At 34.7% G+C, this 14,658-nt stretch overlaps 2 protein-coding genes across 2 annotated transcripts; one reads left to right on the top strand and one right to left on the bottom strand.

The window, feature by feature from the left end:
* Positions 1–2,480: 2,480 nt before the first annotated feature.
* LOC149544470 (receptor-like protein 6) lies at positions 2,481–5,716 on the bottom strand. Its single transcript, XM_089798862.1, has one exon. The coding sequence runs from the start codon at positions 5,539–5,541 to the stop codon at positions 2,749–2,751; it is 2,793 nt and encodes a 930-aa protein (XP_089654988.1). The 5' UTR covers positions 5,542–5,716; the 3' UTR covers positions 2,481–2,748.
* A 5,416-nt stretch (positions 5,717–11,132) lies between these two features.
* Positions 11,133–14,134, top strand: LOC149544469 (uncharacterized). Its single transcript, XM_089798861.1, has 3 exons — positions 11,133–11,582; positions 11,776–11,967; positions 13,123–14,134. Exons 1-3 carry the CDS (start codon positions 11,384–11,386, stop codon positions 13,641–13,643), a joined length of 912 nt encoding a protein of 303 aa, XP_089654987.1. The 5' UTR covers positions 11,133–11,383; the 3' UTR covers positions 13,644–14,134.
* The last annotated feature ends 524 nt before the right edge of the window (positions 14,135–14,658 follow it).

Raw genomic sequence — 14,658 nt, 5'->3', positions numbered from 1 at the left:
CTCTAGTCAACCAAATTAATCTTACCTCAAGTCTTGGTGCAGACCCCAACATATCTTGGGCGCCTCCCTTTTCACCAAGCTCATCGATGGTGGTGGGTGACTAAGCAATTCGAATTCCTCCTTTCCTCATGTTCTAAGTCCAAGCCAAGCACGTGGGAAGCAAAAACAAGAAGGTTAGGCGACCATGCTTCAAGATGTGAAGGGCTTAAATGTTAAAATGACAAAGTCTTCAACTTAGTCAAGAAACTATATCTCTTTTTCCCCATAGGCGCCAAGCCATAGGCATGGGGGTTAATGCTTATTAAATACTGTTTCCACTCACGCCTAGGAAGACTTAGCTCACGTGGCAGCAAGAGGTTTGTAACATAAAGTTAAAATGTATTATTGTAAAGATTATGCATTATAATGTGTAAACAAGAATGTAGATATTTATGGGTAGAAGGGATAGTATAGGATGTTTGAGTTCAAGGGTTATGCATGGATTATGAGATAGATATAATTCCCACTTTAGTGGTCTTAGTTATAATTATAGGTTGGAGATCTAATTATAGGTTGGTGGTATAATTTTAAAGGTTAAAAGAAAAATAAGAATATTAAAGGGATGTTTTATGCTTCTAAGGCTATGGTTTAGATAAGTTACAACGTAAAATTATTTTAGAAATAAAGAAATAGTTATTGTTAGGTTAGCATAAAGCAATGAAGATAAAGGACATACAATTAGGTTAAATAAATCTTCAAAATCAATAATCAAATTGGAAGAGACCTAGGATAAATAGAATTTGAGATTTAAAAACTGGCACTACAATAATGAGAACAAGAACTTAAACAAAAACAAAAAAATACCATTCTCTCAACATAACTTGTGTAAGAAAACGAATTGATTACCGCTTATATAGGGTAAGAAACAAGAAGAGACAAATTAGGAGTTTAACATCCTAGCACCTTGAATAACTTTGCTACTAGGGAACAAGTATCCCTCGCAAGAGAAACTCAAAAATTCAAGTCGGGTGCACATCTCTATATCTCTAATAACTTTCCTAATTCAAACATCGATGTGAAACCTTACAAAACAAAAACAAACAAAAAAAAATGTTATGTTTTACTCGAAGTAACGTTGGTATGTTTGACCTTGTAAAATTGTGGCATGACAAAATGCAATACAATATCATCTAAGTTGAGCAATTCCAAAATGACAACACATCATTTTAACAAAATGGAAGCATAAGAGACTCAAATTAAAGAGTATTTTGGTACAAAAATTAAATCTCAGTGAAACTAATATTTTGAATTCCTATCATTTTTGTTCTTAAATTTCTCAAACACTAACCATGTATACCTTCATTCTACATCCAATAAGCTTCAAGTTGGTATCTATGTCACTTCTAGATAATGCATATTACAATGAAGTAGAAAGCTCCAACATTAAAAAATATAATCATGTCCATTGGCTGAATTTTATTTGGGTTACTAAGACCACTCAATCATAGAAGTATAATTTTGTGGGCAAAATAATTGTAAAATAAAACCCTAAAGCAAGAGAAACAATGCATGGTACAATGAAGGAATTGTGTGCAAGTAGAGAGTAGATATTGAGCTTATGTATACAACATTTTTTCAGCAAGCAGAAAAATAGATTGAACTCTTTAATTTAAAATAGAAGAACATTATCATGCAATATCATCATACAAAAGTTCAAGGAGTGATTGACCAAATGCATCTTCCACTAGCTTTAAAGTGCAGGGATCACAAATGTATTTGATTTTTGTTGTTGCAGTTAGAAGTTTATTCTTTATAGGCAATTGAAATCTATGTGCTTGGCCAAAATGACTGTGCTCCTTAAGAAAAGAAAGATATGATTGATTGCTGCAATATTTTTACTTTCTTCTATGTTGTACTAACCTCCAAAGCCTCTCCAAGATTTTGGTTCCATGCATGTCTTGAAGTCATAGCATTCACTGGAACAACTTCAAAACCTCTTGGAATAGATCACTATTTACATAGCCCACAACCAACAACTTTGAAGCCTTACGCACAATCAATTCTATTACATCTTCAACAAGTTCATTTTGTACATATGCTCTAAGATCCTCTAAGATTGATATGAATAAACTATAAATAATAGAACTTGTTGAATATGTGTCATGAAAATAATTCATTTCCGGACATCTGCCGTCTGAAACAATTGATAGGTAGAAGCACATGCATAAGAGAATACTTAAATAAAGTTGTGATAATATGGATTTTTGCAAATTAAAAAATCAAAGGACTACTAGCAAATGCCACAGCAACCAATGATAAAACAGAAATAAATGTAAAAAATGAAACATTAATAGAAGAATTTTTGAAGAGCATAGTTTAAAATTGTTAGACACAAACATGGATTAATAAAGAATAGGAACATGAAAACTATAGTCTCCGTCTATAACTAACAGAACTAAAAACATATAATTAATAAATAATTTTTTTTAAAAACACTAGAATAATTAAATAATTACACTATATCATACAATAAAGTGATCAAATATGCAGTCTTATGCGTTAGAACAGTGTTTTACATATTAGATTGTTACATATTTTCATTTAATGGCCATGCCACATTATTTAGAAAACAAGAACATGTTTACTTCCACTTATACTTACGTCTACGACGCATCGAATTGCTTACGTCGTCACCGGTAACACGAATAATTTCGAGGGGTCTTGATGCTTACAAAGTTGCAGTGGACATATTCGAACAGAAAACTTTGTTCAAATTCTGAGCCAACCCCGTACACCGGTAACTACTTTCACCCAATTTCGGGTTATACAGCGATCAGCAGCTAAAATCAGCTCATCATAAAAATTGAAGACTCTCTTTCTCACCTTCTTATTGAAAGTCAATATTCCGATCACAACAGAGGACCCCAAACCATAACTCAATCCAAGTCCAACTGCCCATCCTACCATTTCATCATCTGAATTCTCTGTTTTACCATTTGTATCTATATTTGTGCAGTTGCTATAATCAGCAGAGTTGTCGCAGACTGTTGTATTGCTAAATGGAATCCCACTTAGCTTAGGATTGCCAAAGTAGGACGACTCCCCAAAGGTTAGGAACTGCCCTCCAAGGGGTACTTTTCCTTCTAACATGTTGTAAGACAGATTCAAAATCTGCAAATAGCTGAGCAACTGAAGTTCTAAAGGGATTTTTCCATTCAACCTGTTTAGCGAGAGGTCCAGAGACTCTAGCTGCTCCATTCCTCCCATTGTTTTCGGGATTCGGCCACTGAGATGATTCCTTGAAAAGTTAAGGGTTTTCAAACCCTCAAGGGATCCCAGTTTGAGAGGAATGTTCCCCGATAAATTGTTGTTTGAAAGATCAATACATTTAAGAATGAAAAGAACTTTCTCAAAATCGGCATCCCGACCTTTCCAGGAAATTGCAACTTTATTTGTGTATATTGTGTTATCTGAAATAAGCTTTTCCAAATGGTTTGGATTACTCTGCGATGCATTGACCATTGACAGCAAGTTTCTAAGGTTGCTTGGAATGGGTCCTGAAAGGTGGTTGCCAGACAGATCCAGAATTTGAAGACTTGGAAGCCCAATTATCTGGCGTGGGATACTGCCATGAAAACGATTGGACCTTAGCACCAACACATGCAGTTGTGATAGCTTTCCAATCCAGTGGGGGATGGCGCCGTCGAAGTCATTATTTCCCAAATCCAGTACTTGCAGAGAGCCGCATTTTGAAATGGACGAGGGAAGAACTCCTCTCAACTGATTCCCAGACAGCTTCAATGTATGCAACTCTTTCAGGTTTCCCCATTCTGCTGGCACTTTACCTTCGAGATGATTATCCGCCATATCTAGAACACTGAGAGAAGAACAGCGCCTTGTAAAATGAGGAGGAATCATGTTGCTCAGCATATTACTTGAGAGGTCAAGGACCTGCAATTCTGAAGTGCAAATAGAATCTGGAATAGCTCCACTGATATTATTCTTAGACAAGGATAAGAACCACATATTTGAAAGATATGCACCCATATGAGCAGGAATAGAACCATTAAACCGATTCATCGACAGGTCCAGCAGATGAGCATCAGGTGGAAGAGGAATAGAACCATCTAAGCTGTTATTGTGCAGATCCAGATACGAAACAGTCATGGATGTTAGTCTAGATGGCAATGACCCTGTTAGCCGATTGCAACTAAGGTTCAAATAGAAAAGGCTGGGTAATTCCCATATCCATGATGGAATATCTGTTGCGATACTGTTAGCAGATAGATCCAGCTCTTCCATGTAATACTGGGTCACTAGAAACGACGGAATTCTATCTAACTTGCAGGAAGACAGTCGCAGAGCCCTGAGCTTTTTAAACTGTGGAAGCCATGCTGAATCAGTAGTCACGATTAGGTGATTATCGGAAAGGAACAGATCTTCAAGTCTAGTGAGATTATCGAAGAGAGAAAGGGGAATGGAATCACTTAAATTGTTGGAGTTGAGCCAAAGGTGTTTTAAACTAACAAGATTTGAAATTGTGCGTGGAATCGGGCCACTAAACTGGTTCTGACGGAGGTCAAGATATGAAAGGGAAGAAAGAGATCCCAACGAAGGTGGGATTGGTCCTGCTAACTTGTTATAGAACAGATCCAGATAAACAAGTTTGGAAAGATTGGAGATGGAAAGAGGAATTTCACCTTGAATGCTAGTATTGAACAGACGAAGAGTCTCCAAGGATGACATATTGCCAATAGCAGATGGAATTTTGCCCTCCACAGCTGTCCGTGAAAGAACAATGCTGGTTAGTGATGGAGAGACTTGTCGCTCAATGAAAGAAATGTCTCCTCCAAGATTGTAATTGTCAGAGAGATCAAGTGAGAGCAAGTGGGCGGTCACATTTTCAAACCAAGCAGGAATCTTCCCTGACAAAGAATTCAGTGAAAGGTCGAGATGGAGGAGAGAAGTGAGATTGAGCAGGGAATTGGGAATTGGTCCACTAAGCCCACAGTCAGATATGCTGAGTTTTTGAAGGTTGTGTAGCTTGCCAACAGCTTCACCCCACGCTTTGCTCACAGATATCTTCACTCCACCAACAGACAGGTATTTCAAGCTCACCAGATTTGTGAAGCTTTCCAAACTCACATCAAAATCACCATAACCAGCATCTGACAAATCTAGAAAAGTGAGTTTCTTAAACATTCCAATATGTGGAGAGATGTTACCTTGGAAGTAGTTCTCACTGAGATCGAGGTGTTCCAATTGTTGAAGCTCAAACATGGATGAATTTATGCGACCATCTAACCCGTATCCTCCCAAATCGAGTTGAGAGACGTGGCCAGTGCGGAGGTTACAACTGACTCCACTCCAAGTGCAGCAATTGAATCCCTTCCAAGAACTAAGAATATTATCCTCATCTACAACTGCTGCCTTGAAGTCCAGAAGAAGATTTCTTTCAGTGAAAGGGCACGCAATTGCCGGATAGGCGAGGAAACAGAAGAGACTACATGACATTGTTATGATTACAAGCGCAACTCTGTCATATGAAAGCGTAGATTCCATGTCTTCGGCAAACCAAAACGCGTGTATCTTATTCCTCAATGAAAAGAGCCGATCAGAAATCAGGGAAGATTATAGGTAGAGGGAGTGCCGTGTATTGTTGAACGACTTGAGAAGTAAACAGAGCTACATTTTGTCATCTGCGGTATTGGATTGAAACGTCAATGAATCTTATTGGATCTTCTTAGTGTGATTGAATGGGTGATTCTAAAACGTCACACATCAAAATAAAAAAGTTTGCAAAAGTAAGTCAATTTTGAATGAATGAAAAAAATATTGACTGTAATGAATTTTTTTAGTTCAATGAATAGAAAAGTGGATTAATAATTTTATTTTTTTGATTTTTTTATATTTATCAATGACTGAGTGTAAAGTAGTAGATTGTATAATCTTTTAGATCATTTCCAAATTCAAAACTAGTAGGTTTAAGAGTTTGTTTTCTTTCTTTTTGACTGATGCAAATGTAGTGGGTCTATACTTACACAATACAATATCTTCTTTGTATCATTCAATGAAAGGAAAAATACACAATGATATTATTACTAAAAGTACACAATGATATTAATACTATTTTTTTTAAATAAGATTGAATGATATGAAAAATAACAAATTTACATTCACACAATAAATTTTAGGGTATTAGTTATATCATTAGATATATAAAAAAATAACACACTCACACCCACCCAATTACATCTATTATTTTCTAAATAGAACACTCATACCCATCCAGTCACATCTATTATTTTCTATGTATTATTGAATTAGTCGAAATGTATCAAAACTCACACCCACACAATAATTTATATCATTATTTTGTTATTTTTTAATATGTGGATAAATTGGGTGTAGTAGACCCTCCTTGTAAACACATTCTATACTCAATCCATATTCAGAGGTGTTTAAAATTATATATTATAAAATTTAAAAAGAAAACCCTTCTTTATCATAAATTATTTTATGGAAGATTATCTACTTTCATAGAAAATCTTTTCATTTTAATAGTTATTTAAATTTAGGTTTTTATAATTAGAAGTTCTAAATTAGGATGTTTATTGTTTTTTGATCTGTAAGAGGCCAAAGCCAAGATTCATTATTATTATGTGTGACAAGACCTCTCAGATAAGAGACTCACAATTTACCATTGTGTTGTAGGCTCTTGCCTTCTAGATTAGGATGTTATTATTTCTTGTTCATATAGAAATATTAATGAATTAGATGCCTTCAACCTATTTAATTAGCTTAATTAATATTTTTTTAAAATTTGTATTTAGTATTTTTTTTAAATTATTGTAAAATATTAAATATTTTGTTTCTATTGATTTGTATTGGAAATAGTCATTGTAAAATGAAAAAATATATTTCTTTCTTTTAACTATTGATATATCTTAAAGGATTTGATTCATTGAGTCAAATGTAAATTTTATTAATGGCTTGAATGACAAGAGCATTGTTGTATATATTATAAATTTTGACCTTATTGTACATTTTCTTGATTTTACAAATAATCATTGCAATTTTTTCGTTCAAATTTTTATTTAAAAAAATGAAATACTTTTATATTTGTCATAAAATTGTTAACCCTTTGAGAAATTTCTACTGGCTTGAGGCATAGTATAGAAATGTAGAGTAGGATTAAATGCTTGGAAGAAATTATACAAGCTAGATAGAAGAAGGGGGCATAGGATTAAAAAATATAATATGAAAAAATATAAGTTGATTTCTTAGCTGATTTAGAAGAGGAGAGATTAGTTCAATTCATAGATTATATCATTTGAATTTTTTGTAGGATGGAATAAGATGAAAATCTCTATGTAAAGGCTTAGAGCCTAAACATGTATTCTCAATTATTTCTTGATAATACATTGGCTTAATGTTTTAGAGTGTGGATTTTTTGGCACTTAAAAGAGTTTTCTCCACATATACTTATGTTTTTCTCTTGTACCTCATTCTTGTAATTTGACATTTCTTGAGTATTAAATCATATGATGTAATGCTAGTGAATTTTCTTAGATCTATAATTTGTAATTGCTTGTAACACAATACTATTTTCCCGTATTAGTTTCTTGGAAGTTATTGAAGAAATCATTAGATAGTAGATATGTATACTAATATCTTATGGCTTGAACTAGTATCCCCTTGTTTCCCTTAATACCAAGAATGAAGAAGATGAACATTATAATGGATGAGGAGTTAAGGAGTTCCAAGAGTGGCATGCAATAGAATTGCAAATTTTGAGTATTAGGGTTTGAGAGTTGATAATATGTGAGCTTGTAGTAGTACCTCATATTTGAACAAAAAAGAGAATGAATTATATAGGTCGGGAATGACATGGAAAGTCTAGCTAGAATTATGAAAAAACATGATACAATGTGTATCAACAAGCATCATGAATGTGGGTTTAAATTTTGAGAGGATGGATAAGTGAAAAGTAAAAATGTACATGAAGGAGGAGAAACCCAAAAGAAAGAAGAATCCATCTCTTCCTCTTGGAAAAACTAGGATTTAGAGTAGATGATTGAATGATTGGGTTGAATTTCTTGAGCTCCATGTGGTATTCTCCAATGTTTTTTTTTATTGTTAGATGTTGCCTAATTTTTGTGTCTAAACTTGATTTTAGTAGTTATGAACTTTGGAAAAACGTAGTGGATAGTTTCTGCACCACCAAGTGGATCTTCCATGAAATTCTTGAGGTCAAACACAAGGTGAGCACTTTGGAAAGGGAGACCTATAGCTTAAAGAACATGGCTATGGAGAATGAACAGAGCATGGACAAAGTCAAAAATAGGGTCCATGCGATGGAAAGGTCAATGCAGAGCATAGTTGAATAGAGCTCCAATATCCTTAAGGACAATGAGAATATCAGGAGGTTCATAAACTATACAGACCAAAGCATTAGCAAGGAAGAGGACCCTGGCACCCACAACATAAAAGACAGGATCCTAGATGAGAACTCAAGGAAGCAAACAAGATCCAGCACTAGAAAAAAGGATGCCCTGGCTCCAGACTAGGATCAATCTAAGATGAAGGAGGCAGCTAGTAAGCTATCAGAGCTAGAGATTAACACAGTTGAAATGCTAAGAGACATTGCTTGTGTGTCATGGCTCTTTGTGGGTAGGCCTAATTTTTTGGTGTCTCTCCCTAGCTTTATTTATGTTTTTATCTTTGTTTAGGGAGATGTTCTTTCTTTTTGCTTTTTGGCTCAATTAGAGGCCTTAAGTGTTCAATTGTTGACTGTACTTTATTTTGTTTGGGTTTTAGGGCCCTTTTAAAGCCTGTTTTCCATAATCAAAAACTTTGGGAAAAAGAATTATTTTATGTGGAACTCTATTTATTTATTTTTGGTTAGTAGTTGGTGAACTATTCTTGGTTTCAATGAGCTTGATCTCCAAGCCCTCTTTTAAATTCTCTTTTTATTTTTTATTTATAAGTAATGGTTTGGGTCCCTTCCTCATCCAATATAATGAGAAAATTAAATATATCATCTATTTTATTTATCTTTCTTATTTTTTTTCCAAGGCTGTTAAATTTTCTTGATTTTAGTGCTTGGAATCTTTTCTTAGAAAACATATATTATCATTTAGATATACTTTAAATAAACCTCTCTTATCTTTTAGCTGACTAAGTGTAGAATGAAATAGACACGTTCTTTTAGTCAATGGTCACTGACATATGAGTTAATCAATTTTTGTAGTTTGTAGTAATGTATTAAAAAATTGAACATGAGACAAAAGAAGAATCTATTGTTTATAAATTATTTAAAGGTATTAATATACTATATCTATCTTAAATATATTTTACAATAAAATAAATATTTCGAAATTGACTTCTTTTGGTTTGTATTGAAAAAAAGTTTTGAGCATACCATTATCTAAGTGCCTACAATAGTTGTAGTAGTAGATATTGAAATATATTCTAATGATTTATTAAGAAAATAGTAGTAAAAAGATTAATAATATTGATTAAAAAGGTATTTTAAAGTAATATTATTAATTACGTGAAGGTTTTTGTTTTTACAAGACATTTGTATTACCATGTCATGTGAAAGGCATTTGGTACAATTAAAATTATAGAATAAAGAAAGTGAGAATTGAATAGGATAAGGACATTCTAATAGATACACTATATCTCTATTAATATATTGTAAATCCTAAACATGTTTTACAATAAAATAATCCATCTGACATAGATATATTTGTTTAAGTGTTTGTTATAGATATTTTATTGGAGGTGCTAATTAGAAATATTAAAACATGTCATAGTAATATAGTACAATGATAATGATACTTCTTAAAATAAATTTATGATTGAAAATAATGAATACAAAATAAGTCAACATTGCTTTCAAAATCTAATCATGATTTTATGCTTGAAAAAATAAATACAATATAATTCAGCATTGCTTTCGAAATCTAATTCACAAATCTACCCTAATCCTGTCATATCCTTCAGTGTGACAACTTACGTATACAATAATAACACAATTCATTGCAAGTGGGATCCGTCGACGAATAAATCAAACAATGAATAAATCGTTCTGACCGTCACTATACTGTCAACATTAATCACATCACAGTGTTAGTTCACATCACAAGTTATTTTTCTCAATAGCTTTGTTTTGCGCACTGTGCGATATACCATAATGCCATGGTACCGATCATCTCCTAATTGGCCTCTTGGTTTTAATATTGGATATCTTATAGAAATAAGTTTAATATTCCAGAACATCATCTTCATTAATCTCTGTGATACCTATCCCTCTCTGTTCGTTATATTGTATCCATGGATTATCTAGGCTACTCATTTTTACTTGCCGTGTACGGTGATTGGGTTTAAAGCACATCTCTCACTCTGGGCTTTCTAAGATGCAGAAACATAGACGTAAAAAAAAACAAATATGTTTCTGTCTAATTATTTTCTACTCTCAACTTGGCTTTATCATTGTACTAATTTACTCGTTAGGTTATAGTGTCTTGTGTCCCAACATCCTTGGACTTGTAAGAATCATAGAATCTCTAAGGAAATTGATGGATAACTATGAACTAGGCTCAAGAACAACGGGAATTGAGTCCTCAAAGTTCTATTCAAATGACAGAAAGATGTAGACGTTTGATGCAACTGTTTGAGAGACTTGAACCTACTGGGTATATCCTCTTACCTTACAGAACTAAGTTTTTATTCTCGATCATTAAAGGAAGCTGGATAAATAAATTCGTATACGAACAACTTCTACCGATAATGGTTGAAGAATCTGAAGCAGGGCACAAAAACAGAGCAGAATATAATAGAAAGAGAATACAGGAAAAACAGAGTACTACTGTGTCAATAGGTTTTTTGTCTATCGGTGAAGTTGAAAGGTTCTTAAAGAACTCACTAGAAATCAAGTCTCACCGAATACCCAGAATCTATTTTCTTAACAATGATTCACCTAAATAAATAAAAAATTAGACACACAAGACAAATGGAAGAAAAATCCAAATATAGGTTCTACTGATTGCATTGTCATGCATCAATTTATAGAAGATTACAAATTAATTTCTACAGATGTCACATGCGAAAGTTATATTTAACATGAATAAAGGTGAACAAAGCTGGTAGTTGGGTTGGTGTTCGTTGGACTGTGACGACAATGTCTTTTGATGTCTTTCGAAACATCCTGCAGACAGGATAATTAATGTATATTTCCAACGCACCTTACACCAGCTGTTTTTACAGATTATGAACAAAATTCAATTTATCTCATCATGAATTACCAAAAAAGTGTGCGTAGACCTTTCGCTGCCCTTTCTTTTCTTATTTATAAAATCCACTTGCAGCGTGTGGTAGCGACTAAAACTCCCAGACAATGGCGTCCATAAAATTGTTTGTGTTTATCATGGTCTGTGCAGTGGTTGCTGCGCAAGCCAGGGCATGGTTTGCCAGCTGTTCAGATTCTAAATACAAAAGCTGCTATGGAGAGTCTAAACGGTGTCCGTCGGGCTGTCCCGAGAGATGCTACGTCAGTTGCAAGCGCTGCAAGGTGAGATGCTACAGGGACAACTCCGGTAAGCCACAATATATTCGATCGTAATTGTAATGTATACAACAACGGGATTAGACAAGATTGTTTTCTTGAAAAGGTGTTTCCTATCATGATTTGTGACAAGATCTTTTTCTTGAAAAGGTGTTTCCCTTCAAATTTTGTATCAGAGTTCCTTTATTATATAGATCTGTGATGTAGTGTTGTGTACTCTGCAGAATCTAATTTGTCCGCGGCGTGTGAGAAGCCTGGTGCGGTGTGCCACGACCCGCGGTTCGTAGGCGGTGATGGGAGTGTCTTCTATTTCCATGGCAAAATGGACCGCGACTACTGCCTTGTCTCCGACCCGGATCTGCACATCAACGCCCACTTCATGGGCAAGAGCGCAACCCAGGAGCAAGATCAGCTTGGTGGGATATTTAGTAATTTTTCAGTTTGTCTGCTTCATATTTTAGAATCTTAACTCTAGGTGCAGCAGCCAAGTGTAATGAATGTTATAAACAATAAGTTCTGCTTATAAATCAGGAAAAAATAGAGAGAGATCTAGAAAGAGATCTACTAATTAATAGGGAGTTCAATAACTGTCATAGTTTTGATACAGGTCTTTCAAATTTTAATTCTTAAAAGAGTCTCAAAAAATGAAAACACAGGTACTAATAGTGGATCACATACTAATAGGAAAAATGACCCTGTAGTCACCTAGGCTAACCTCGCACACCTACAGTTCCTAATCCATATGTCAAAATTTGTCAATTTTTTCGATGAAGCTCTGTACTCGAGTGAGCTAACCTGCAGTTTTTACACATTTACCTCTGTAGAACTTGTATAGTGCGAAGTGGTCAAAAAGTGTCATTTTAAAACATTCACCTATAAGCTGCTCACTAAGACCCCCAGTAGCCGCTCACCCAAAAAGTAGTACTTCTTTAAACAAATGGACCACTCAGCAACCAAGAACACAAAAAAATGATCACCTGTTAGTACATGTGTGATCCACTATTAGTATATGTGAGATAATTTTATGGGGCTTTTTATGAGCAGTAATTGGGAGGGTAGACATGGCAGTAATACAAACACGGGTGGCAATTGGCTTGTTTCCCCTAGTTGATCAGCATTTAGTTCTTTTGTTTTAGTTGGTGATTGACCAATTTGTGCACCAAAATTGAGATATTTCATTAAGGTTGTTGGGAAGTATGGTATTTTTTGAGTGAGAGATTATTGGTGTGTAAACATAGGTAGTGGGTTCCAGGTGAACATTTTGAAATGACACTTTTGATGCGCTCCACTATTCCTACATGGAGAGTTCTGAATACCCAAAAGCCGAAATCTTAGCTTTAAGCTCTTCACCCAACTATAGAGATACACCAAAAAAATTTGACAAAATCTGACTTCGCAATGCGCAAGTTTAGCCTAGACTACTAGAACTTTTCCCCTGTGCATCAATGAATTTAACTCAAAATCTCCGATAGCATGAAATCTACAATGAAACAGTCCCAACTCACTAATTTTCAGTCAAATGATAATTTGGTAAAAACTGAATGAATACAACAATTTTATATTTCTTTCAGAGCTGGAGCAGAACCTGACATGGGTAAAGTCCATCGGCGTGCGCTTGAGATCCCATGAGATATTCATGGGGGCCAAGAAAGTCGGTCGGTGGGAAGATGGCGTGGAGCAGCTGAGTCTCGTTGTGGATGGACGAAGCGTCCTCCTCCCTCCCCGCAAAGGCGCCCGCTGGGAGGACCGGCTGAGCCCTGTCAAGATCACACGTGTCCTCAATGTCAATGCTGTAAAACTGCGAGTGGCTGACATGTTCAGTCTAACGGCCTGGGTTGTTCCCGTTACGACGGAGGAGTCAAGGGTTCATGGCTTCGAGATTACTGAAGAGGACTGCTATGCGCACTTGCAGCTCAGTTTTAACTTCTTGAAGCTCAGCCCTCATGTGACCGGGGTGCTGGGGCAGACGTACTCAGCTGGGTTTGAGAGCCCTGTGGAGGTGGGGGCTGTTTTGGAAGGGGATGACATGTTTGCAGTGTCTCATCTCTTTGCTACGGACTGTGATGTTGCAATGTTTGGCAAACAAAAGTAATCTCAGATCGCCTTCTTTCGAAAGTCCCCCACGCTTTGATGCCCGTATCATAATGCGCCTACGTAATGTAAGAAAGTGAAAGGGGCTTAGATTTCTACAATAAACGTATAATAATCTTGTGTGCGTACTGCGGAATAAAACTAAGACATTGAACAGGTGAGATTAAAGTTTTTATGTGGATTATAATACGGGGCTGTTAAATCATGAGGGTGAGAACAGTTTCAAAACAGCCTTCAGTCAATAAGGGAACAAGGGTAAGTTCGGCCAGAAAAAGTATCTGCATTATTAGCTATGCATTAAATCATATGGGTTGTCAAATCATTTGGGTCAGATTACATTTAATGGAATCTTTACTCTGAGGGAAAAAGGGATAAGCTCTCCCGCAAAAAACAAACAAACTATTAATTGATTGTTATTTGTACTTCTATATAATACGCTCTCCCACCAAAGAAAACTTTTAATTGATTGTTATTTGTACTTTTATATAATAAGCTCTCCCATCAACGAAAACTTTTAATTGATTGTTATTTGTACTTTTATATTGAGGGGTTGAATCATATTATGTAGATAAAGAGTTTCAAAATTGAGTGTGAGAGATTACATTTTGAAGATAAGGTTGATTGTAAAATATCTTTTCAAAGTTCAAAATTAATGTATGAATTATGGATGTACTTTTATTAATACAAGCATGAAAATTAAAATCATATAGAGTGAGCAATACAATCAAGAAATTGAACAGATGTTATTACATTGAAATCAATCTTTATTTAGTGAGGCTAAAATATATTCAAAGTTTGTTCCTTTTCTTTAATGTGTTTATCATTAGAGTTGTGAAATCACATAGTTGGATTCTAATTATAGTGACATTAATTCAATAAGTGATAAATTGGTAAAGTTGTTCACAAAAAGTTTGTTCATTGATTATTATCTATAGTATTATATGTAGTGTTGTTGAATCATAATATTTGGATAAGAGTTTGGACATTGCATGTGAGGTATTAAATTTAAAACATCT

This window comes from Cupressus sempervirens, chromosome 8, assembly GCF_028749045.1.
Source record: "Cupressus sempervirens isolate cs-2001-9-10 chromosome 8, ASM2874904v1, whole genome shotgun sequence".
Taxonomy (NCBI): domain Eukaryota; kingdom Viridiplantae; phylum Streptophyta; class Pinopsida; order Cupressales; family Cupressaceae; genus Cupressus; species Cupressus sempervirens.
The sequence above is the reverse complement of the archived record's forward strand: the minus strand, read 5'-3'. Positions and strand labels throughout refer to the sequence as shown.